General features: G+C 37.4%; 1 protein-coding gene across 6 annotated transcripts in view; it reads left to right on the plus strand.

Moving 5' to 3' along the window:
- Nucleotides 1-23,798, plus strand: part of CCDC186 (coiled-coil domain containing 186) — a 53,619-nt gene that overhangs the window by 17,798 nt on the left and 12,023 nt on the right. For 5 of the 6 annotated variants that reach the window (XM_055248566.2, XM_055248585.2, XM_055248577.2 and 2 more), the window contains 7 exons: nucleotides 5,565-5,693; nucleotides 10,961-11,173; nucleotides 12,100-12,219; nucleotides 19,337-19,441; nucleotides 20,384-20,482; nucleotides 20,653-20,739; nucleotides 21,573-21,715. In XM_055248566.2, coding sequence (XP_055104541.2) covers nucleotides 5,565-5,693; nucleotides 10,961-11,173; nucleotides 12,100-12,219; nucleotides 19,337-19,441; nucleotides 20,384-20,482; nucleotides 20,653-20,739; nucleotides 21,573-21,715 — 896 coding nt within the window. The remainder of the gene's footprint in view (nucleotides 1-5,564; nucleotides 5,694-10,960; nucleotides 11,174-12,099; nucleotides 12,220-19,336; nucleotides 19,442-20,383; nucleotides 20,483-20,652; nucleotides 20,740-21,572; nucleotides 21,716-23,798) is intronic. The other variant, XM_063617592.1, reaches the window with a different exon arrangement.

Genomic DNA, 23,798 nt, shown 5'->3' on the forward strand with positions numbered 1-23,798 from the left:
CAGGGTGGAATTTAGTGGCACAAACTCGGCTCACTGCAATCTTTGCCTCCTGGGTTCAAATGATTCTTCTGCCTCAGCCTCCCGAGTACCTGGGATTATAGGCAGCCACCAACCACACCCAGCCAGTTTTTGTATTTTTATTAGAGACAGGGTTTCACCATGTTGGCCAGGCTGGTCTTGAACTCCTGACCTCAGGTGATCCACTTGCCTTGGCCTGGCCTCCCAGTGCTGGGATTACAGGCATGAGCCACTGCCCCCGGCCTCTTTCTAGTTTTTAAATGAACTCTTCTGATGCATGAATCAATAAAGTGAGTATTCAGACTAATAGCAAAGCTGAGCTGCTCTTTATTTTTGAGGTGCTTTTTCTTCTGTGAATAGGATTAGAAGCATTCTAACCTTAAAAGTATTTTGTCTCATATTTCACAGAAAGTTATATAATGAAAATAACAGTAAACAATTGGTAAAACAATTTTTCACTTGATGCATGATTGGAAGGTGACTGTATTTGTAAAATTGTATGTATTTAATCCTGATTTTTATGTGCTCTAGGGTCCCCACATATAAACCAGTTAGAATGGTAAAGTATGAGGAAGTCTTAACAGGCTGAATCCATATTTTGGTAGTCAGGTCACTCAGTGACCGAAACTTCAGACCGAGCAGGTAGAATGGAATCAGAGCCCTTCCTTTCATGACCTTATTAGTGGGCTTTTGTTGTTGTTGTTGTTGTTTTTTAAAGAGAAAAGCTTTTCCTTCTTAATTTTACCTCTAGATCTGCACTATATAATATGGCATCCACCAGCTGCATATAGCTATTGAGCACTTCAAAGGTAGCTAGTCTAAATTGAGAGGTGCTGTAAGTGTAAAATACACATGTAACTTACAAGAGTTAGTATAAAAATAAAACGGCTCATTTTTTTCATGTGGATTGATAATATTGGAATGATAATATTTTGGATATTTTGGGTTTAATAAACTATTTCACTTGTTTCTTTTTACTTTTTATTTTATTCTATTTTATCTTTGAGATGGGGTTTCGCTCTTGTTGCCCAGGCTGGGGTGCAATGGCACGATCTTGGCTCATAGCAACCTCTACCTCCTGGGTTCAAGTGATTCTCCTGCCTCAGCCTCTTGAGTAGCTGAGATTACAGGGGCCTGCCACCATGCCTGGCTAGTTTCTGTATTTTTGGTAGAGATGGGGTTTCGCCATGTTAGCCAGGCCAATCTTGAACTCCTGACCTCAGGTGATCTGCCCATCTTGGCTTCTCAAAGTGCTGGGATTACAGGTGTGAGCCACTGTGCCCAGCTTCTTTTTTTTAACTTTTTAAAGTATGACTACTAGAAAGTTTAAATTCTACATGTGGCTTGTACTTCTATTGCTCAGTGTTGCTCTAGATAATTTTGTAATAAGGAAAATTAGTATATGTGTACTATAAGATTTAGGTCTTTTTCAACAGGTTTATTGAGATATAATTAACTTTCCTCACAGTTCACTTATTTTAAGTGTACAACTCAGTGGCTTTTACTTGTGCAACCTTCACCACAATTTTAGAACATGTCATCACCCCAAAAAGAAATGCAACACACATTAGTAGTCACTTCTTATTTCCCTCCAACAGTACTTCCTCAACCCTGCCCTAGGGAACAAGTAATCTTTGTCTCTACATATTTGCCTATTCTGGACATTTCATATAAATGGAATTATATAATAAGTACCCCTTTTTATCTAGCTTCTTTTATTTAACATAGTGTTTTTAAGTTGTAGCATGTATCAGTACTTCATTCTTTTTTTAACATAGTGTTCATTCAAGTTGTAGCATGTATCAGTACTTCATTCTTTTTAATGATTGAATAGTAGTTCATTATATAGATATTTGATGTTTTAATATTTTGTTTACCCCTTCATCGGTTGATGGACATTTGGGTTGTTTCTGCCATTTGACTATTATGAATAATGCCTCTGTGAACATTCACGTACTAGTTTTTATGTGTACGTATGATTTCATTTCTCTCGGGTGTATACCTAGGAATTAATAGAATGAGTTGGGAAGTGTCCCTTTTTGGGGAAAGAGCAAAAATTTGTGAAGAATTGGTATTCTTCTTTAATTGTTTTAAAGAATTTTTCCTGTGTAGCCACTTCGGACTGAATTTTTCTTTGTGGGTAGGTTTTTGTTGTTGTTCTTTTTTATTATTCTAATTCAGTCTCTACTTGTTATAGATCTATTCAGATCTATTTCTTCTTGAGACAGTTTTGGTAGTTTGTGTCTTTCTAGGAATTGTTCATTTTGTCTCTAAGTTAAATTGTTCATAGTATCTATTTATTCAATTCTTTTTATTTCTATAAGGTCAGTAGTAATGTCCCTCTTTTGTTTTGATTCTAGTAATTTCAGTCTTCTTTCTTTTTTCCTCAGTCATTCCAGCTAAAGGTTTGTCAGTTTTCTTCATCTTTTCAGAGAACCAATTTTTGGTTTTGTTTGTGTCTTTGTTTTTCTTTTTCTTTTCTTTTTTTTTTTTTGAGACAAGGTCTGGCTCTTTCACCCAGGCTGGACTGCGGTGTTGCGATCTCGGTTCACTGCACCCTCTACCTACCAGGCTCAAGTGATCCTCCCACCTCAGCCTCCCGAGTAGCTGCTACTACAGGCATGCATCACCACATCCAGCTAATTTTTGTATTTTTTTGTGGAGACAGGTTTTCTCTCTGTTTCCCAGGCTGGTCTCAAACTCGTGAGCTCAAGCGATCCACCTGCCTCAGCCTCCCAAAGGGCTGAGATTACAGGCATGAGCCACTTCACCTGGCCTTTTTCTCTGTTTCTCTGTTCTTTATTTCATTAATTTCCATTCTAGTTTTTATTATTTTCTTCCTCCTCTTGGTGGTTGGTTTAGTTTGCTGTTTTTCCAGTGTCCTAAGATGCAAGTTTAGGTTATTAATTTGATACCCTTTTCTTCTTCTTCTTCTTTTTTTTTTTTTTTTTTTTTTTTTTGAGACAGCATTTCGCTCTTGTCACCCAGACCGGAGTGCAGTGGCGCAATCTCGGCTCACTGCAACTTCTGCCTCCTGGGTTCAAGTGATTCTCCTGCCTCAGCCTCCCAAGTAGCTGGGGTTACAGGCGCCCGCCACCATGCCCAGCTAATTTTTGTATTTTTGGTAGAGAGGGGGTTTCACAATGTTGGCCAGGCTGGTCTTGAACTCCTGACCTCAGGTGATCCTCCTGCCTCTGCCTCCCAAAGTGCTGAGATTACAGGCTTGAGCCACTGTGCCTGGCCCCCTTTCTGCTTTTTTAATATAGGTATTTGTAGTTATAAATTTTCCTCTAAGCATTCCTTTAGATGTGTCTCCTAAGTTGTGGTATATTATGTTTTCATCTTCATTAGTCATCTAGTACTTCCTAATTTCCCTTGCAATTTCTTCTGTGTTTCTTTAGGAGTATGTGGTTTAATTTTCACAAATTCGTGAATTTCCCAAATTTCTTTCTGTTACTGAGGTCTCATTTTATTCCATTATGGTTGGAGAATGTACTTCATATAATTTTAATCTTTTAAATTTATGGAAGTTTGTTTGTAACCTAGCATATCCTCTGTCATGGAGAATATTCCATGTGCACTTGATGAAAATGTATACACTGCTGTTCCTGGGTGGAGTGTTGTATAAACGTATTAGATTCCATTGTTTGGTAGTGTTTAAGTCTCCTATTTCTGTGTTAATCATCTACCAAATTCTATTTATTATTGAAAGTAGGGTAGTGAAGTCTCCAATTATTGTTGACCTGTCTATTTTCCCTTTTATTTCTGTTAGTTTTTACCTCATGTATTTTGATGCTACATTCTTAGATGCATATACATTTATGTGTTAGATCTTTCTGATGGCTTGATATTTTTTATTTTTATGAGCTATTCATTATCTTGGGTAACATTCTTAATTTTAGTCTGTTTTTTATGTAAATATAGCCACTCTTCCTTATGATTGCTGTTTGCATTATATATTTTTTTCCACTCTTTTCAGTTTACTTGCATTTTGAACCTAAAATGCCTTCTATAGACAACATATAGTTGAATCTTGTTTCTTTAAGTCTGTTAATTTCTGCATTTTGATATGATTATTAAATCCACTTTCATTTAATATTATTATTGACAGTGAGATTTATGTCTGCCATATCTTTCGTTTTCCATGTTTCATGTCTTTTTTCTTCCCCTATTCCTCCTTCACTGCCTTCTTTTGCATTAAGTGAATGTTGTCTAATATAACATTTAAATTTCTTTCATGATATTTTCACTATACAGTACAGAGTTCCCCCTTATCTGAGGGGAATTTATTCCAAGATCCTAAGTAGATGCATGAAATTGTCTATAGCACTGAACTTGATTGCCATTAATCAGAATATGTTTCTGTTTATGTCTGCCCCTGATAAATGAATGCTCTTTTCATCCTTTTTTTTTTTTTTTCTTTTTTCAGAGACAGGGTCTCATCACTGGCTGGCGTACCATGGTGGGATCACAGCTCACTGTAGCCTCAACTCCTGGGCTCTAGCAATCTTCCTGCCTCAACCTCCTGAGTAGATGGGACTATAGGCATGCACCACCATGCCCAGTTAATTTTTAAAATTTTTTGTAGAGATTGGGTCTTGCTGTGTTGACCGTGCTCGTCTTGAACTCCTGACCTCAGGCAGTTCCCCCTCCTCAGCTTTCCAAAGTGCTGGGATTACAGGCATAAGCCACTACCTGGCTCCTTTCCCATCTTAACAAAGCACTTATGCAGTGTGGCCATACATAACTTTTGAAGTTTGAGGTGTGACAGCAAAACTAGCATGAATTTCTTTTTTCTTCTTCGCAGTTTCATGGATAGAAGACTCATTCTTACTGTAGATCTTAGCAACCTCAGTATATGATTTTTTTTCTTTCAAGTCACCATTTCACTTAAAATAAGCACTTTAAAGCCTCTCTTTGGCACATGTGAATTGCCAGCATCACTATTCTTATACTCTGGGGCCACTAATAAGTAAACTTACGTATTAATTAAGGGCTAAGTATTGCTGCGCACAAGCACTGTCATCCTGCCATAGTCAGTCTGGTAACTGAGATGGCTACTAAGAGACTAACTGGCAGGTAGTGTGTACAGTGCAGACATGCTGGACAAAGGGATGACTCACAGTCTGAGTGAGACATAGTGAGACAACACAAGATTTCATCACACTACTCAGAATGGCATGCAATTGAAAACTTGTGAATTGTTTATTTCTGGAAGTTTTTATTTAATATTTTTGGACGGTGGTTGAAGGTTGCTGAAACCATAGAAAGTGAAGCCACAGATAAGGCAGGACTCTACTGTAATTCTTTGCATTATTCCTTAGTGGATATTCTAGGGGTTGCCAGATACCTTACCTTAATGGAATCTCCAGATTTTTACTAAATGCCAGTGAGATATAGAAACATGGCTAAAAGTTTTTATTTCTAGAGCTGAAGTATATTCATTGTATTCTTTATGTTTATTTACTTTGTTTATATTTATTTGCAGTATTGGTGGTCTATTTGATATAGCTATAAAAATAATTTGGAAATGATTTTCTTTACAGTTAGAATCAAGAATAGAAGAACTTAATAAAGAAGTTAAAGCTTCCAGAGATAAACTAGTAGCTCAAGACATTACAGCTAAAAATGCAATTCAGCAGTTACACAAAGAGATGGCCCAACGGGTGGAACAGGTATTTCTCACATCGTTGTCATTATTAACTTGATATTCTGGTGACTCCTTTGTTAAAATTAGCTAACACTGTTATACTATTTTGGACCTCACTATTTATTAATACTAGGTGATTCTTTTATATAAAAATAAGCCATTAGGCCAGACGTGGTGACTCATGCCTGTAATCCCAGCACTTTCAGAGGCTGAGGCAGGCAGATTGCCTGAGGTCAGGAGTTTGAGACCAGCCTGGCTAACATGGTGAAACCCCATCTCTACTAAAAATACAAAAAGTTTAGCCAGGCGTTGTGGCGCATGCCTGTAGTCCCAGCTACTTGGGAGGCTGAGGCAGGAGAATCACTTGAACTCGGGAGGTGGAGGTTGCAGTGAGCCGAGATTGCACCGCTGCACTCCAGCCTGGGTGACAAAGCAAGACTCTGTCTAAAAAAAAATAGTAAGTCATTAAAAATTCTAAAGCAATATATAAATACATACAGATGAATAAATTAAGGAGGTGTATGGAATAAAAATTTTTTTTTTAATCTGTACGTCTTCTTCCCCTGCCTACAATCCTTTTATATCCCATTCCTTGTTCCATAGCTAATTATTGGTATTTTGGTTATGTATCTTACATGTACAAGTCACACATGTTTATTTGTACATGGTCATATACTTTTTTCCCCCTATTTGATTGGAATAATACTATACATCTTTTTTGTAACCTTTTTTCCCATACTTAATATACCTTGGTAATCTTTTTGAGTTGGTATATATGATCTCAGAAGAGGTAATTTTAAGCAGTGCTTTTTTATTACTTGCCTGAACTCTTTATGGATGACATCTTTGTCATCTTCATTTCTGTATCCACAAAACCTAGCACAGTATCTGACTAACAATTAGTCTTCACAATGAATTGAATCTGAAAGGGTTAACTCACACCTTCATTATTTGACTGTGATGGATCCCACCCTTTCTACCCCGAAGCTGCTACTGTAGATAGCATTCTGGAAGGACTTTAGGAAACAGATTATCCTCAGCCTTTATTTGGATGATTCTTTAAAACATGCTGACTCCTTGCTTTAGAAATGTTATGTTTAACTCTCCTGCTATCAGTTCCGAACCCTTTTGTACTAATGGAAGGGAAATACAGAGCCTAAGAGCTTAAGAAGTAACTGGTTTTAGCGGGCCCAAACATAGCCAGCCAGTCATTAGAATCAACTGGTGAGCCAGCCTGCCTGCCTGCCTGCCTGCCTGCCTGCCTGCCTGCCTGCCTTCCTGCCTGCCTGCCTGCCTGCCTGCCTTCCTGCCTTCCTGCCTTCCTGCCTTCCTGCCTGCCTGCCTGCCTGACTGCCTGCCTGCCTGCCTTCCTGCCCTCCTGCCTTCCTCCCTTTCCTTCCTTCCTTTCTTTCCTTTCTTTCCTCCCTCCTTCCCTCCTTTCCTTCCTTCCCTTCCCTTTCCTTCCCTTCCCTTCCCTTTCCTTCTCCTTCCTTCCTTCCTTCCTTCCTTCCTTCCTTCCTTCCTTCCTTCCTTCCTAAAACTCTTTGAAGCTTAATATTTAAAATAAAATAGTAGTCGTTGTACATGGTAACAGTTCAAACATTTGAAAAAGTCTTCTTCCAAACGTTTTACCCCCTTCCTAAAGGTAACCACTGATGCCAGTTTCCTGTGTATCCTTCCAAAAATGTTTGTTGTGTAGATTCTTGTATTTTTTTCTTTTTTCCTCCCCTGGCTTTTAAAAAACAAATGGCAATGTACTGCACTCACTGCTATGTATGTGTTCTCCTTAATGATGAAGAGTGTAGATGATGCTAATAATAGTAGCTGGTATACTGACTTTTAGCTGTGTGCAAAGCCATGTTCAAAATACTTTACAAGTGTTAACTTGTTTGATCTTCACAACAACCCTAAGAAGTGGATATTATTAAAGTAGATTTTGGAAGACTGATCTATTATTAATCTGCCTCATTCCTTTTTTTCGTCTAACTTTTCCTCCCAACTTTTTGAGAATTTTCAAGCGTATAGAAAAGATGAAAGATTAGTAAAATGAACACTTGTTTATCTTTCACTTGTTGTCACTAAGCCTAGTAAGTTTTGTTTAAAAATAGGTTCCCATATGTGTTTACCCACGTTCATGTGCACACACACATTCACCTGCTGTTTAATTTCCAGATTGAGGTTTCCTCATTTCATAGACCAGATAGGTAGAATGAATTTGAACCCTACTTACAAGAGAGTGTAGCTGTATTATAAATTCTCAGGGACTTGATAACATTTCCCCCACCCACATCTCCCATGGCCTGATATTAATAAGTATCACAGGGCAGTGAAGGTTTTAACCCTAGTATACCATTCTGGATTTCTACTTTGTCTTAGATCTTTTAGCCCTGGAAATTTCCCATACTTGTGAGCTCAACTATGTATTAAAAGGTGTTTGTTATTTTTCATCTAAAATTTTTGGTGTATTGAATGAGGAGGGTTTATCTGCCATACTTGTAGAAGCTACACTTCATACACTTTGTGTTAATTTTATCTATTGAGTCCTATTGATTATCTTATTCATGTTTTACTTATCTTTATCCAAGTCAATGATAATCATCTTACTTATAGTGGGTAAATCCAAAGGCCTTAATTGGCCTGTCTTCCTTTATCTGTGCCATAAATGGACCTTCTATAATAGCTTAAATAACAGTTACTGTATTGTCTTATTTAATACTCCCAATGATGCTGTGAGGTAGGTGCTGCCATTAGCAGGATGGAGCAGGATCCAGGAGTGTGAACTTTTAACAAGCACCCCAGGTTATTCCTTTGCAGTTGATCTATGGATGACCCCATGAGTAACAGAGCTGTTATCTGGTGTGCCATTCCCTGCTATAGTAAAGACTCATAATATTTTCCATTTTTTTTTTTTTTTTTTTTTTTTTTTTTTGAGGCAGGGTCTGTTTCCCAGGCTGGAGTGCAATGGTGCGATAATGGCTAACTGCAGCCTCAACCTCCTGGGCTCAAGAGACCTCCAGCCTTAGCCCTCCCAAATAGCTGGGACTACAGGTGCATACCATCATGCCCAGCTAATTTTGTTTTTTGTTTTTTTGTAGATATGGGATTTTGCCATGTGGTCCAGGCTGGTCTCAAACTCCTGGGCTCAGGCGACCTGCTCACCTCAGTCTCCCAAAGTGCTGGGATTACAGGCATGACTCCATGCACCCAGTCAAGACCCTCATAATATTTCACCTTATCTATTACAACTGTCTTTTTTCGATTATTTTCTACCCCCCATCTCTCAACTTCAGTGAAGCTCCCATGCTGCTACCAGTTATCTTACTAAAACACACATTTTAGTAAGAGCTTCTGATTTATAAATTCTTCTTTGGCTTTACGTTGACTGTGGAATAAAACCTCAACTTATTACCATGACAGAAGTTCTTCTTCCTTTGAGGATCTAATCTATACCTCTTTGTTTTTATAACTACTTCCTTCCCACTCCAGCCAACACACCAAATTTAAGCCCTATAAAATAACTTTATATCTCCTAAATGTGTCATGCTGTTTTATACTTTTAGGTGTTTGCACATGATATTCACTCTATTTTTAATTCCTTTCCTTGATTCACCCCTTACATTCTATTGAATTCTGCTTAGCCTTTAATATGTAGCTCAGGTATAGCATCTTTTACCCTTCCTGTCAAGTCCTCCCAGGGAATGTAAGTATTTTCATGTTTTGAAGGACTTTTGTACATTCATTTACTATAATTTTTCGTATTACATTATAATGTTTGTTTATATGCCTTTCTCACTAGATCGTGAGCTCTTTCAGAGGCCACAACTGCTACTTTGTTTCCAATAGCTGATACATTATCTGAATATTAAATTATTATGAAACCAGACTTCTCTTAAAGTTGACATTGGACTATTGACTTTTTCTAAGTACAGATATTCAGTTGTCTAAAAATCTAATTCTGTTGGCCAAGTCCAGCATAATTTTCTCAGTCCTTGTCTACAAGCACATTGTTACAACCTCAGGGGCCTATCATATCCCTAATGCAATGTCTTTCTTAATTTGAAAATTAATATGACTGTTTCAATGGAAACAAATCCCAATTGGGAGATTTTAAAAATTACTTATGTATATGTATAGCATTCTCAGTGTTGACTAGATGTGCTTATCAGCAGTGCCAGAATTTTATGAAACATTTTTGTCAGCCATTTTTCATCAAAGCAGAGAAGCTTTCCCTACATTCTGCTAACTTTATTTTAATAGTTACTTTCTTCAGTTCAGTTGCATTATCAGTATTTATTTACCACTAAAAGATACTGAAAATTCCTAAAGTTTGAAGTTCTATCTTTTGTAAAATAAATATGTGCTTCACCATATTTGCAAACATGAGTTACTTCAAATAAGGACTATTTGTAGAAGTTTTCATTCTGTGAAATTTCAGATATGGAGTACCAGTTCATACTAATAGAAAATTTTTAAATGAGTATATAGTTTTCATACTTAATCCAATTAGGTATTTCTTATTAAGTGTAAAATGCTTCAGAAAGTTTTTCACAAATAGGAAATTAAATGGTCATTTGTCAGCATATGGCTACTTAATTTTTGAAAGGGATTTAAGATTTTAGAAATTGTCAGCTATACAGTCAGCGTCCTGGCAGAAAACAGATGGCACACTTAAACTGGTGATGAAGATAATTTAATAAAAAGACTCTTCGTCAAGGTGTGGACAAGATTTAGGGAGCCCAAAAAGGGAAGATGCAGAATTTCAGGGCTGCCGGACAAGGAGCAGGTATTACATGCCGGAGGGTAGTTGTTTAGAGAGGGCACCTGACAAGGGGAGTGGCCATCAGCCAACCTGTGGGAACTCTGGAGGAGCCAGATCTCACTCTGCCTACATTCCCAAGCTTCTGCCTACTGTCTTCTGTTGGCTGAACCCAACTGGAAGTTTGAGGGCAAGAGAGCTTATTGATAGGGTTCATGATGTCATGTTCCTGGGACACCAGGTGGGATAAAAAAAGTGGGAAAGGGGATCTGGAGGAGTACATGGAAAATAGCAACCATATTAGCCAAAGTAAAAGGAACAGGAAAGGGTAAAGGCAAATGCTAGGGATATTGTATCATTTTTCTATAATTTTAAATTTTTTCTTTCATTTTAAAATTTCATGGCACAAGTCCTGGGAATGTTGTGCAAAAACCAAACAATGCATTGGTAATATAAGAGACAAATACCTTGTATTTTGATACATTTCCATTTGAAAAATTATTATTCATTAATGCTAAGTAATATTTTTTTTGAAGGCCAACAAGAAATGTGAGGAGGCACGCCAAGAAAAAGAAGCAATGGTAATGAAGTATGTAAGAGGTGAGAAGGAATCTTTAGACCTTCGAAAGGAAAAAGAGACACTTGAGAAAAAACTTAGAGATGCAAATAAGGAACTTGAGAAAAACACTAACAAAATTAAGCAGCTTTCTCAGGAGAAAGGACGGTTGCACCAGCTGTATGAAACTAAGGTATAACTTGTGCCATTTGAAATATGTTGACTTTATTTGAAATTTGTTATCTTTGCTTTTCCATATTTAATCAAATAATCATAATTTAACATGATTAACACTCAAACATAAAGTTGTTTTTATTAGTTTACCTTCTAAAACTATGAATGTTTTAGTAATTTAAGTGTTTTATTACTTGTCTGCAGAGAAAATGTTTGCTAGGGAAAAGATGAAGTGTTGGCACATGTTGTTTATTAGATAATTTTTTCTTGAGCTTTCTAAAAACTTTCTTTTAAAATCTGTATGTTGGAGAAATTTGCGTCTCAAGGGAAGATTATATTTTGGTAAAATATGTATATGGTAGTGTAAAATGAATAGTTTTAGAACCAGAAGTATAATTTGATATAATCTTAATGTAACACTTATCACCATAGAAGAGAATTTATGTTTTTCTTACAGAAAAACAGGTCTTTCTTAGATACTATCTAAAGAGATTTAGTTACTGAGCCAGCTATTCAGAACCCTTCCTGTTAACTAGCAGCCTCTCAATGGTCATATTTCCAGGGTATTATCATTTTTCAATGATAATTTTTTTTTAAATTCATTAGCTTTTAGTTCAGGAATATTGTCATTGTTCTCAGGAATTCTGACAAAACCAATTTAGTTCATATTTCACCTTAATGCCAGCCAGTTAAGAATCATAAAGGTATGTTGTGTTGACAATACATCCAGTTGGTTAAAATCTTTGTGTCTATTAATTGGATTTAGGATTTTGCTACCCTCTTATCATTTGGACTTTAAATAAGTTTTATAGTCTGTGGGCCATAGTGTGCCAGCTCTTGATTATAGTGTTACTGGACTGATTACTTTGTGGGGGATATAAAAGATAAACACATAATTAATTGATTCTATAAATGAAAATATATGACCTAGTGATATTATTTTAGGAAGGTGAAACGAGTAGACTCATCAGAGAAATAGACAAATTAAAGGAAGACATTAACTCTCACGTCATCAAAGTAAAGTGGGCACAAAACAAATTAAAAGCTGAAATGGATTCACACAAGGTACGTACTATAATACAATGGAATAATGATTAGAATGAGTGTTTTTTTTTTTTTTTTTTTTTGAGACGGAGTCTCGCTCTTTTGGATTAGAATGAGTTTTAAGAGCAGATGCAGTAGCAGTTAATGAGGCATGAAGCTTAGTTTAGTGACCCCTGCAAGTTAGTTTGGACCTGAATATTTGGTGATTATGAAAAAGAAATGTCCTCACATTATTTACATATTAAATGGGGTGGGATGTTAAATTTTACTATTCATAGTTTACAACACCCAAATTTGCCCTGTTCTTTAAGCATTTTTTGATATGCAAAATTTAAATAACATTGTGAGAAACTGGACGGGGGAGAATGTGTAAGTTTCCAAATTTGAATGTAAACTCTAGAAATTTTAAAAAATCAATGATGCTAAGATTTTATACTCAAAAAATATACATTCTTATTTAAATATAATATAAAATAATATATTTTTATATATAATATAAAGATTTTAAGAATAGTTGCCTTAACTTTTTTATAAATATGACTCCATTGGTATTGTGCCTTTTTAATTTTATTAAAAAGCTAATATAAGTAATTATAAAGGCTGATACCTGATGCCGTAATTTTAAGCACTAACTGAGCTGATATTAGTAGTAATAAAAATCTGAAGATGATAGAATGTGAAGTAAAAGAACAACTCTGAATTGTGACTTAAGTGTAAGTTTATGGAAATATCAGTTTCCAGGTTTTCACAAACAGGCTTGATGATGTTGGTTAAAATCATAATCGTAGATTACCTCATTAAATAGTTCTAAATCAGTAGAACTGTTAATAACCTTTGGTTATATTGTATTCTGTGATATAGCATTATCAGAGAAAACTGTAGGAGGAATAGTCTCTGTTGACAGTGGTGAAAGGTAGATTAGAGAATAGTGGGTTTCCCTCAAGTCTGAAGCTGACCTACTAATCAGCACGTATGTGAGGGAATTGCCAAGGCAGAGAAAGAACTTTCAGAAAGGAGGAGGATGACAGTCCCTGGAGCTCAACACGGCTAAGCCATCTAAATTTTCCCTTTACTTTGAGTTACAGAATGAGGAATTGAAATTCCAAATTCATAAAAACAGTAGTGATTCTCAACTACCTGAGTTGCATCAAGATCAGAACATAATACTTGGTCATATCTGATATCTGTGGTACTTTCCTCATCTTCATCTAGAGTGCTAAGAGACAGGATCCTGAAACCTGTTAGAATACTAGCACTAAGGAACAAAAGAACTGTTACAGATCTGTGTAAGAGATCTGTGGCAGCTTTGAGCTCAGCTGAAACCAGATAACTGTGTAAATAGGTTAGAGAAGTGGTTTAAGGCTGACTTCTATAAGGTTACATGGTGCAGATTTCTAGAAAATGAACAAGCATATTGACTTGGTATGTAGAAATTCACAGTTCTTTTTAACTAAAGGCATTTATTAACCAGCAAGCTTTGTGCATAACACTGTATTAGATAACTTGGAGGCTATAAAAGCCTTAGGAGACACAGTCGTTACATTAAAAGAGTGTCCGAGATGGGCTCCTGGTTACTTGTTTTATGTATTTACCTATTGGATGTTGGAAGGAGTCCCTGGATCAAAGGATACAAGATTTAATAATCATGTGGTTAGTATAGTCTACCTTCTGAGATGTGGGCAAGAGACAGGAGACACTTAGTAAATTTTTCTTGAGGCACCCTTTCTAGTTTCTGGTTGCTGCACACCAAGTCTTAGGTATTAGTAATACTGCAGTCCTGTAGCTTACAGGATCCATTGTGATCAGTAGCTTCTGGTGAGACCCCCCAGTGCATATTACCGGAACTTAAGAGTAGGTGGACTGGCTACCCAGATCATCAGACTACCCAAGAGAAACAATTTGTTTCCTTCCCTAAACTCCTCTGGGATTTAACTGAAAATGTGTTTTAAACACCTAGCCTCTAAAAACAGAAACCTTTTATTTTGAGTACAGTAAATAAAGATGAGTTTCCCCCAGTGTACCTCATCTACTTGTTTACCTACCTGGTTGCTACTTATTCACCTACCTGATATCAGGATGAGATAATCTCACTGAATGTATATACGACTAGCAATAGATGTGGCTGTGGTTCTTTGGCTACCATGGTTTGGCTATGCTGGGTGCCTGCCAGACATTACTGCTTCAGAGAAAGCTAGAAGAATAGTCTTGGACCCATCAGCTAGACCAGCAGGAGACTGTAGATGGTAATATATTACAGACCTAATGTGTGACAAGGGCTTGGTGTATTTTATATGTTCTGTACACTAGGTCACCCGAAGTAAGACTGTTGCTTAATAAGCTCTTCTCCCGAGGCTGTTGTGTTGTCAGTGATAGTGTCATTCTTAAATGGTTTGTTTACTAAGAAGGCCCACTCATTAGAAGCCAGAGCGGGCTTCTTATTTGCTTTGCCATTTTATCTCACTTAATAAAACTATATTCTATGTTCTATAACCGTAGTGTTCTATAACAGTATTCTATTGACTACATTGTATTATGGAATAACAAGGTCTAGATTTACCCTTCTACCTTAAAAAACAAAAGACAAAATATATGAAATGAAGGGTTTCAGACTTGAGACAACAGGCAACATAGGACAGTGATCTCTGAGTGAAGGGAAACAAATGAGGTATTCCTGGAGAGTTCCAGTCTGCAGAACAAGAAGAACCTAGACAGCCCAGCAGTCTACCTAAATTGAGGAGACAGAGTTCAAAATATGGGGAACCAAGGCAGAGTCCCAGAAAAGAGAAAAATACAACAATGTGCAGTGAGTTCCCTTCAAGTCTTCAGCTGACTACTGATCAGTACGTGTGTGTGTGTGTGTGTGTGTGTGTGTGTGTGTGTGTGTGTGTGTGTGTAAGAGAGGAAACTACAGAGGAGGGGAAAGAAATAGGGGCAACAATCCCTAGAGCTCCCACAAGGCTACGAAATTGTTCATGTTTCCGTCAGTCAAAGAGAAATGACCTCTCAACACACATCAGGCAGGGCTGCATCAGGCAGCCCCCAGAAGGTTGTTGCTTTAGTTGTGAGGATGAATTTGCCTTAGATTAAGTCTGTTATAGATCTGCCTTAACAAAACTTTAAAAGCAAGCTTCAAATAAATTGTTTCAAGTAAATTTACTATGTCCCAAAACAAAGGCCCAAAATATTTAAATGACTACAAAGAACTCTGGCACCTAAAAGCATAAAATTTACTGTGTTTGGCATCCAGTCAAAAATTACCAGGCATGCAAAGAGGCAGGAAAATGGAGCCCATCATAAGAAGAAAGGAAAACTAGATCAGTAGGAACAGATCCAGGCACGGTGTCTCACACCTGTAATTCTAGCACTTGGGGAGGCTGAGGTGGGAGGATTGCTTGAGGCCAGGAGTTTGAGACCAGCCTGGGCAGTATAGCGAGGTCCCCATCTCTACACAAAGAACTTTAAAAAATTAGCCAGGTGTGGTGGTGTATGCCTGTAGTCCTAGCCATTTGGGAGGCTGAGATGGGAGGATCACTTGAGCCCAGGAGTTGAAGCTATGATCATGCCACTGCACTCCAGCCTGGGCAACAGAGCAAGATCCTGTCCTGTGTCTTAAAAAAAAAAAAAAAAGATTCAGAAATGACATAAATAATAGGATTAGTAGACAATGAGGCAATGATGTTAAAGAAGCTCTTATAAATACATTCCATATGTTCAAGGAGATAGACAAAAGCATGAGTATGATAAGGAGAGACATGAAAGAGAAAAAAACAGATTGACATAATGTCTGAAATGAAAAATACATTGGATGGAATTAACAGCAGTTTAGAAACTGCAGAGGACAAGATTAGTGTACTTGAAAACATAGGAGTAGAAAACTATATGCTAGTGACTCCCAGATTTACAACTTCTACCCAGAACTCCAGATTCATATATTTAGCTGCTTCTTTGACATCCGACATCTTGGATGACTTAAGGCATCTTAAACTTAGCATGTCTAAAATTGAACTAAAAATGTACCCTTTCCTCCATTGCTTTCCTATGTCAATAAATGACAATCCATCCATCTCATTGCTCAGGCCAAAAGCCTTGGATTTATCCTTAATTTCTCAGTTAGCATATCCAGTCCTTCAGCAGATCTTCTTGCTCATGTCTTTTGAGTCTGTACTCACCTAGCACCTTCTCAATGAGACTTTCCCCAGGTATTCTATCTAAACTTTCATCTCTAAACCTTCATTCTATCCAGACTTTCTCATGTCCTTGCTTTATTTTTGTTCCTTAGCACTTGCCACTAATATATTTTACTTATGTATTGTATTTAATGTCTCCATTACTAGAATATGAGCTTCATACAGGTGAGATTATGTTTGTTTTCTTATACAGTATGTCCCTGAAGCATAGAACAATGGCTGGTGCATAGATGCTCAGTGAATACTGAATGAATGAATAAGTGAAACACAGTCAATACCTTAACCAAAACACTTAATGTGATTCTCACTTTTCCCTTACTCATTTATTTAATAAATACTTATTTGGCATATAGGAATCTCTCAATTGCTATTTTTTGAGTGAATGAAGTGCTTACTATGTGCCAGGCTCTTTTTAGTTATTAATGATATAGTAGTAGAAAAACATATATAAAGTTCCTTCTCTCTGTCTCTTCTTTTCCCTGCCTGTCCATTGAGTCTAGTATTTTAAAAAGTCAGTATTTGAAAAAGTAAATAATTGCTTATATTTTAAAAGTGGTACTAGGTTTTGATACAAGTCAAATTATTATTAAAAACTAGCAACTGAAAATATATAACTTTCAGTACTTATATGGTAGATTTATTTTTTTTAACGACATGTAAGAAACAATTTATTTTTGTTTTTTTTTTCTTTTCTTTTTTTTTGAGATGGAGTCTTGCTCTGTTGCCCAGGCTGGAGTGCAGTGGTGCGATCTTGGCTCACTGCAACCTCTGCCTCCTGGGGTCAAGCAGATTCTCCTGCCTCAGCCTCCTGAGTAGCTGGGATTACAGGCATGCACCACAGCCTGTAATCCACCACCACCACACCCGGCTAATTTTTGTATTTTTAGTAGAGACTGGGTTTTGCCATGTTGGCAAGGCTGGTCTTCAACTCCTGACTTCAGGTGATCCGTCTGCCTCGGCCTCCCAAAGTGCTGGGATTACACGCATGAGCCACTGCGCCTGGCCTATTAATGCAATTTAGATGGTTCAAGGGATGCAGGGAAAGGCATTCCATGTGGAGGAACCGCAAGAAAAAAAGGAACAAAGGGAGATGAGTATTGGGTATTTGGGGAGTCCAACCTAACTAGAGGCGTATATTAGATATTCCTGTATTAATTCAACAGATAGTAGTTGAACAATTAATATGTGACAAGTATTGAGTTAGTTGCTATCGAGAAGCTATATGCTGTATTAGGGGCACATATAAGCTATAGTATAATGTATTGATCATTAGAATCCAGGGCATGCCTAAATTATATCTATGGAAAAGCAGAGTGAGCGGCATCTGATCTGCCTTTTTCTGAAGGGAAGCTACTGAGAGGAGATAATACCAAAAGTCCCATTTGAAATCCACATGGTAAGCAAAACCATGGATCAGTTTGCTTAGGGAGAAGTGTGAAGAAAGAGCTCCATGGCCAGGCTGTATCTTGGAAAATCACCACAGGAAGTAAAAGCCAGTCAGGGAACAATGAAGAGGGCAGAAGGAGAAGGAGAATATTGTCCTGTAATGGAAGCAGGAAGGATATTGAAAGAGTCAGGGGTGGTCAGAACTGGAGCAAGTAAGTAAAGAATAAGAACAAGAAGAAGTAATTGGATTTAATAAGGGTAGCCCCTGAAAACTTTCAGAGTTGCCATCTTAGGAGAATGGTTAGGAACAGAAACCAAATTGCAGCATCAGTCTATAAAAAGACAATTTGGGAGGCTGAGACAGGTGGATCACCTGAGGTCAGGAGTTTGAGACCAGCCTGGCCAAAACTCGTCTCTACTAAAAATACAAAAATTAGCTGAATGTGGTGGCACACACTTATAATCCCAGCTACTCGGGAGGCTGAGGGAGGAGAATCACTTGAACCCAGGAGGCGGAGGTTGCAATGAGCCGACATCACGCCACTGTACTCAAGCCTGGGTGACAGAATGAGACTCTGTTTAAAAAAAAAAAAAAAAAGACAGTTTTTATGTTTTGTTTTGTTTTGTTTTTTGTTTTTTTGCGACAAAGTCTCACTCTGTTTCCCAGGCTGGAGTGCAGTGGTGTGATCTCTGCTCACTGTAACTGCTGCCTCCTGGGTTCAAATGATTCTCTTGCCTTGGCCTCCCGAGTAGCTGGGATTACAGGTGCCCACCACCATGCCTGGCTAATTTGTGTATTGTTTTTTTTTTTTTTTTGAAACTGAGTTTCATTCTTGTTGCCCAGGCTGGAGTACAGTGGCGCAATTTCGGCTCACCGCAACCTCCGCCTCCTGGGTTCAGGCGATTCTCCTGTTTCAGCCTTCCTGAGTATCTGGGGTTACAGGCATGCGCCACCACACCCAGCTAATTTTATGTTTTTAGTAGAGATGGGGTTTCTCCATGTTGGTCAGGCTGGTCTCAAACTCCCGACCTCTGATGATCCGCCCGCCTCAGACTCCCAAAGTGCTGGGATTACAGGCGTGAGCCACCATGCCTGGCCAATTTTTTTATGTTAGTAGAGATGGGGTTTCACCATATTGGTCAGCCTGGTCTCAAGTTCCTGACCTTAGGTGATCCACCTGCCTCCACCTCCCAAAGTGCTGGAATTACAGGCGTGAGCCACCATGCCCAGCCAAAAGACAGTTTTAAATAGATACCACAGCCATAAACCAAAGAATTGTCTTTGATGTGTGTGTACAAAGAACTTTTTAACACCTTGCTCATCTTATCAGGTTAGTAACTTCTAGTAATTTGCCTAAAACTGTCAAATTTAACTGTATTTAATGGCTATTAGTTAACTCTACAGATCACTTAAATTTTTGTCAGAAACATAAAATATTATTGCTAGAATAATAATCGGCTGCTCAGTGACAGTGCTAGGACGAGAACCTTCCTACTTGCCAATCACTTCTCACCATTCATCACGTTGCTGTACCCAGCGTTGCCTCTGTCTTTTGTCAATGCAGGAAACCAAAGATAAACTCAAAGAAGCAACAACAAAATTAACACAAGCAAAGGAAGAAGCAGATCAGATACGAAAAAACTGTCAGGATATGATAAAAACATATCAGGTATGTATAACTTTTAAAATAGATTAGTGTCAAATTTTAGGAAATATCAGTTCTCTCTTTTTTTTTTTTTTTTTAGATGGAGTCTCTCTCTGTCGCCCGGGCTGGAGTTCAATGGCACGGTCTTGGCTCACTGCAACCTCTGCCTCCCGGGTTCAAGCGATTCTCCTGCCCCAGCCTCCCAAGTAGCTAGGATTACAAGTGCCCGCCACCACACCTAGCTAAATTTTGTATTTTTAGTAGAGAGGGGGGTTTCACTATGTTGGCCAGGCCGGGTTTGAACTCCTGACTTCGTGAGCCACCCGCCTCGGTCTCCCAAAGTGCTGGGATTACCGGCATGAACCACTGTGCCCAGCCAGTTCTCGTTTCATTAAATTTCTATATGTACAGTATTCTACATCTGCATATGGAATGTACTTTGTTGGGCAGGTAGTTAAATAAAATGCAGGTTATTTCCAATGTTAAAGTACCTGCAGCTTAAATGGATTTTATAAGAGAAGTTTTCCAACAAATAAAAACGCTAGAAAATGTCAGAAGAATGAAGAGTGCAAGGAAATGTATAACTTTAGGTTAATAACCTAATAACTTAGGTTAATAATTTTAGATATACTATGTATTTCACAATTAGTAAACTAAATTGCAATGCTTTCTTTTCAAAGTATAAAACTTTAACCCATTTGCTATTTAGAAAAAAAGTGCAGCTTGCTGCCAGCGCTCATTTAATTTTACATAAACACACTCGAGGCTGAAACAAATCTGACTGATTTTCAGTGGAAGATGAAATATAAAAACTGTTCTTGGAGTTATTTCTAAACAGAACTTGTCTCTTATCCTAATGTGACAGAAATGTATATGATGCAACATTAGGATTAGAGACGAGTGTTCTCAGGGCAAACAGGAAATGGATTAAAAATTGTAGCACTTTTTTCATTTTCTTTCCACTAGGAGTCAGAAGAAATTAAATCAAATGAGCTTGATGCAAAGCTTAGAGTCACAAAAGGAGAACTTGAAAAACAAATGCAAGAAAAATCTGACCAGCTAGAAGTGAGTAGTTTTGCTCTTTATATATCCTAAGTTGCATAATAAATACAGAAAGAGAAATAGTGAGAACTTATTGCCATCTACTTTTAAGGCCTTTTGGAAGGAGCAGGCAATAAATCTTAGATATAGTTTAGCACATTATGATTTGTTGTTTCTTTTAAACTTTTTTAAAGATGCATCATGCCAAAATAAAGGAACTAGAAGATCTGAAGAGAACATTTAAGGAGGGTATGGACGAGTTACGAACACTGAGAACAAAGGTAATTCAGTCTTTAGTCATGAATCCAGAGGAAGGGTAAATATCTTAAATTTTGAATTCATTCTGATGTTTAAAGTGGTGGGGAAAGGACATTAATATAGAAATGTTCCATAATAAAAGAACTCAGAGTAGAGTAGAGGAGCAATTTCCTAGCAGCTTCTTTTGTTGAAAGGAAAATGTCTTCCATGTTAGTCCCTTTGAAGTGTTTGCCAAACATTCCTATTTCACAGCACATTTGCTGTGTCTATAACTTTTCCTTGGTCCTCTCATCTAAAGACGATCTCATCAACGAATCAATTGGAAAGATAGTTGGACCTTAGAACTGTGTCAGAAAATAACAGGCTATATTTTTCCTGGATATATTTAATAGACAGTTTTAATGGCCAATAATCTGTTAAGTCCTCTTCGTGTTTATAGTCTTTGTTGTAAGATTAGTATGTCTTCTAATATGAATATGAATGTGTATCATTCATTTATTTAGAAATAGTCCTTTAACCACCCTGAATTCAAGGTCACTTAATAATTTTAAATTGTTTTTCATACACCTTCTTATTTGTTCTTCTTGCCAGTTTTTTGAGGTAGAGAAGATATATTCTTCTTTTTCAGATGAGGAGGATGGTGATTCAGTAAAAAGTGAAATGACATGCTAAAACTCCCATGACTGAATCATAAGAAATCTGAGACTAAAACCTAGGATTGTGAACTTTGCATTATATTTTCTTCACGTTAATGGTGCTTTAGAATTTTTAGATTATTCATATGTAACCACTATATAAAATAGTTTATAAAGAACAAGAATACATGGTTTGTAACTTGGTTATGATCATTTGATAGGTGAAATGTCTAGAAGATGAACGATTAAGAACAGAAGATGAATTATCAAAATATAAGGAAATTATTAATCGCCAAAAAGCTGAAATTCAGAATTTATTGGACAAGGTGAAAATTGTAGATCAGCTACAGGAGCAGCTTCAAAGGTACAAAATGAGCAACTTCTGTTTGTATTAATAAACAAGCTTTTAAATTTTATTTCAAGATTTTCTAAATGCAATTATTGCATTAAACAAGAAAAAATTTTACAATTTTACTAGCTGAAATTTTAAAATATTTTCTCTTTATTTGAACTTCTTTGGATTGTCTTTTGAGTTCCTATCATGGCTTCTAAAAATCAAAGTTTATATTCCTTAAACATTGGTAGTGGCAATTTATAAGACAGAATAGGCTGAGTCTCTTATCCATTCCTTAGCTTTCAAATTCTGTTACTTATGCACAGTGTTTACTTTTTCTTCTAAAAGGTAAATCTAGCTCTAGATCTTTGCATGTGTGTAGCTTAAGATCTGAAGCTGACATTATTCCTTGGCTCCTTATAAAACCATTTAAGTAAACTCTACTTGTGACGTTACTTGACAGAAACTGGGTTCAGTTTGAAGCTGGATAGCTTCTTTTCCACACCTTGCTGGTAACTAAGCTGCTGAGTGTTGCTAAAAAAATCTTTACCATCATTCAGATTGATTCTGCTAATAAATTCATGGTCACCAACCTCAACTGGAAATATTAATGCACCTAATCTTGCCACATGTCCTTGGTTCTCCACCGTCTTCGTAGCATCTTTTCTAAACCCTACCATTTTCTTCACACTTCAGTTTTTCCTCTTACCTTTCTATTTACTCTTGGCAAGTGTTTACTTCTTCACAGAAAAAATGGGAGCTGTCAGGTGACAGTTCTCTCAACTTTTTGCCATCAGTCCCATGAACTGCCTGCATCTGCAGCCATATTTTCTGCTGTTATCATGGAAGCAACAATCTTGTTATCATGGAAGAAACTCCTCTAAATCAAATTAGTCTTTCTACTTCTGCTGTGGATTTCATCTCTTCTGCCTTTTTGGGTTCTGTCTTGATTATTCTTCTTTATCTTTTATGTCTTACCTTTCTCCACTTTCTTTTTCATTCTACATTTAAACATAATTGTCTTTTAAAAATAACAAAACTCCTATGGCTTTGCCGTGCCAGCTTATTTTTCTCCTTTCCTTTGCAGCCAAACTTTATAGAATCTTCTGTATTCATTCTCCATTTCCTCACTTCCTATGTTCTGTACCTCTCCACTTCATTCTAGCTTCTACCCCAACATTTTATTAAAAATTACTGATGCCTCCCTGCATATGGTAGACACATCTCAGACCCACCCTTGCTTGAATTCTTATCTTTTAACACTGTTGAATTCAGTTGTCTTTCTTGATAGGCTTGTTCCTTTGGCTTCATTTCCATCACATGCTGATGTTCCTCCCACCTTTTTGGCAACTCTCTCTCAAGCTCCTTGGCAGGCTTCTCTTTCTCTCATAATGCCCTCTTGTTCTAATTTTATTGTAACTTTGGGTGACCCCAACTATTTTTATAGTATGCTGCAGGACTTTTGAATCATTATCTTTAGCCCTTTTCACTAAGCTCTAGGCACAAGTATTAAAGATACCTCAAACTTTAGCATGTCCAAAATCGGTTTCTCTGTCCCATGCTTCTCCTCAGATGTTCCTAGGATGAATGATGAGTGCAGCATCCAGCTCAGTGACTGTCCAGCTCAGCAGGCTGGGGGCCATCCTCAGCTCTTCTTTCCTTCGCCTCACACATCTAACCAGTCACAAAGTATTAGTGATGCTAAGTCTGTAACATCTGTCAAGTCCATTCACTTTTTACCTCCCCGCTGCTACTACCACAGTCCAAGCTATTATCAGCTCTCACCTGGAAAACTGCCACAGTTTGTATTTTTTCTGCTTATATCCTCTCTGATCTATTTTCCACACTATGGTTAGTATAATCCTTTTTAAAAAGGAAATTTCAAAACTCTTCAGTGATTTCTCACTGCCTCAGAGATTGTCTAGTGAGTTCCATTGCCTTAGCATGGCTTGTAAGATTAGTGACCTGTCCCTCGCTGCTTCCATGCCTTCCCTTTTTTCACCCTTGTATTTCAGCTGTAGTTGGTTAACAGATGTTAATGGATTGTTTCCTATGTCCCAAACCCTGTGTTAAGTGCTAGGGATATGGTACAGTCCTTCTCTTCATCAATATT

Source organism: Symphalangus syndactylus, chromosome 2 (genome assembly GCF_028878055.3).
Source record: "Symphalangus syndactylus isolate Jambi chromosome 2, NHGRI_mSymSyn1-v2.1_pri, whole genome shotgun sequence".
Classification (NCBI taxonomy): domain Eukaryota; kingdom Metazoa; phylum Chordata; class Mammalia; order Primates; family Hylobatidae; genus Symphalangus; species Symphalangus syndactylus.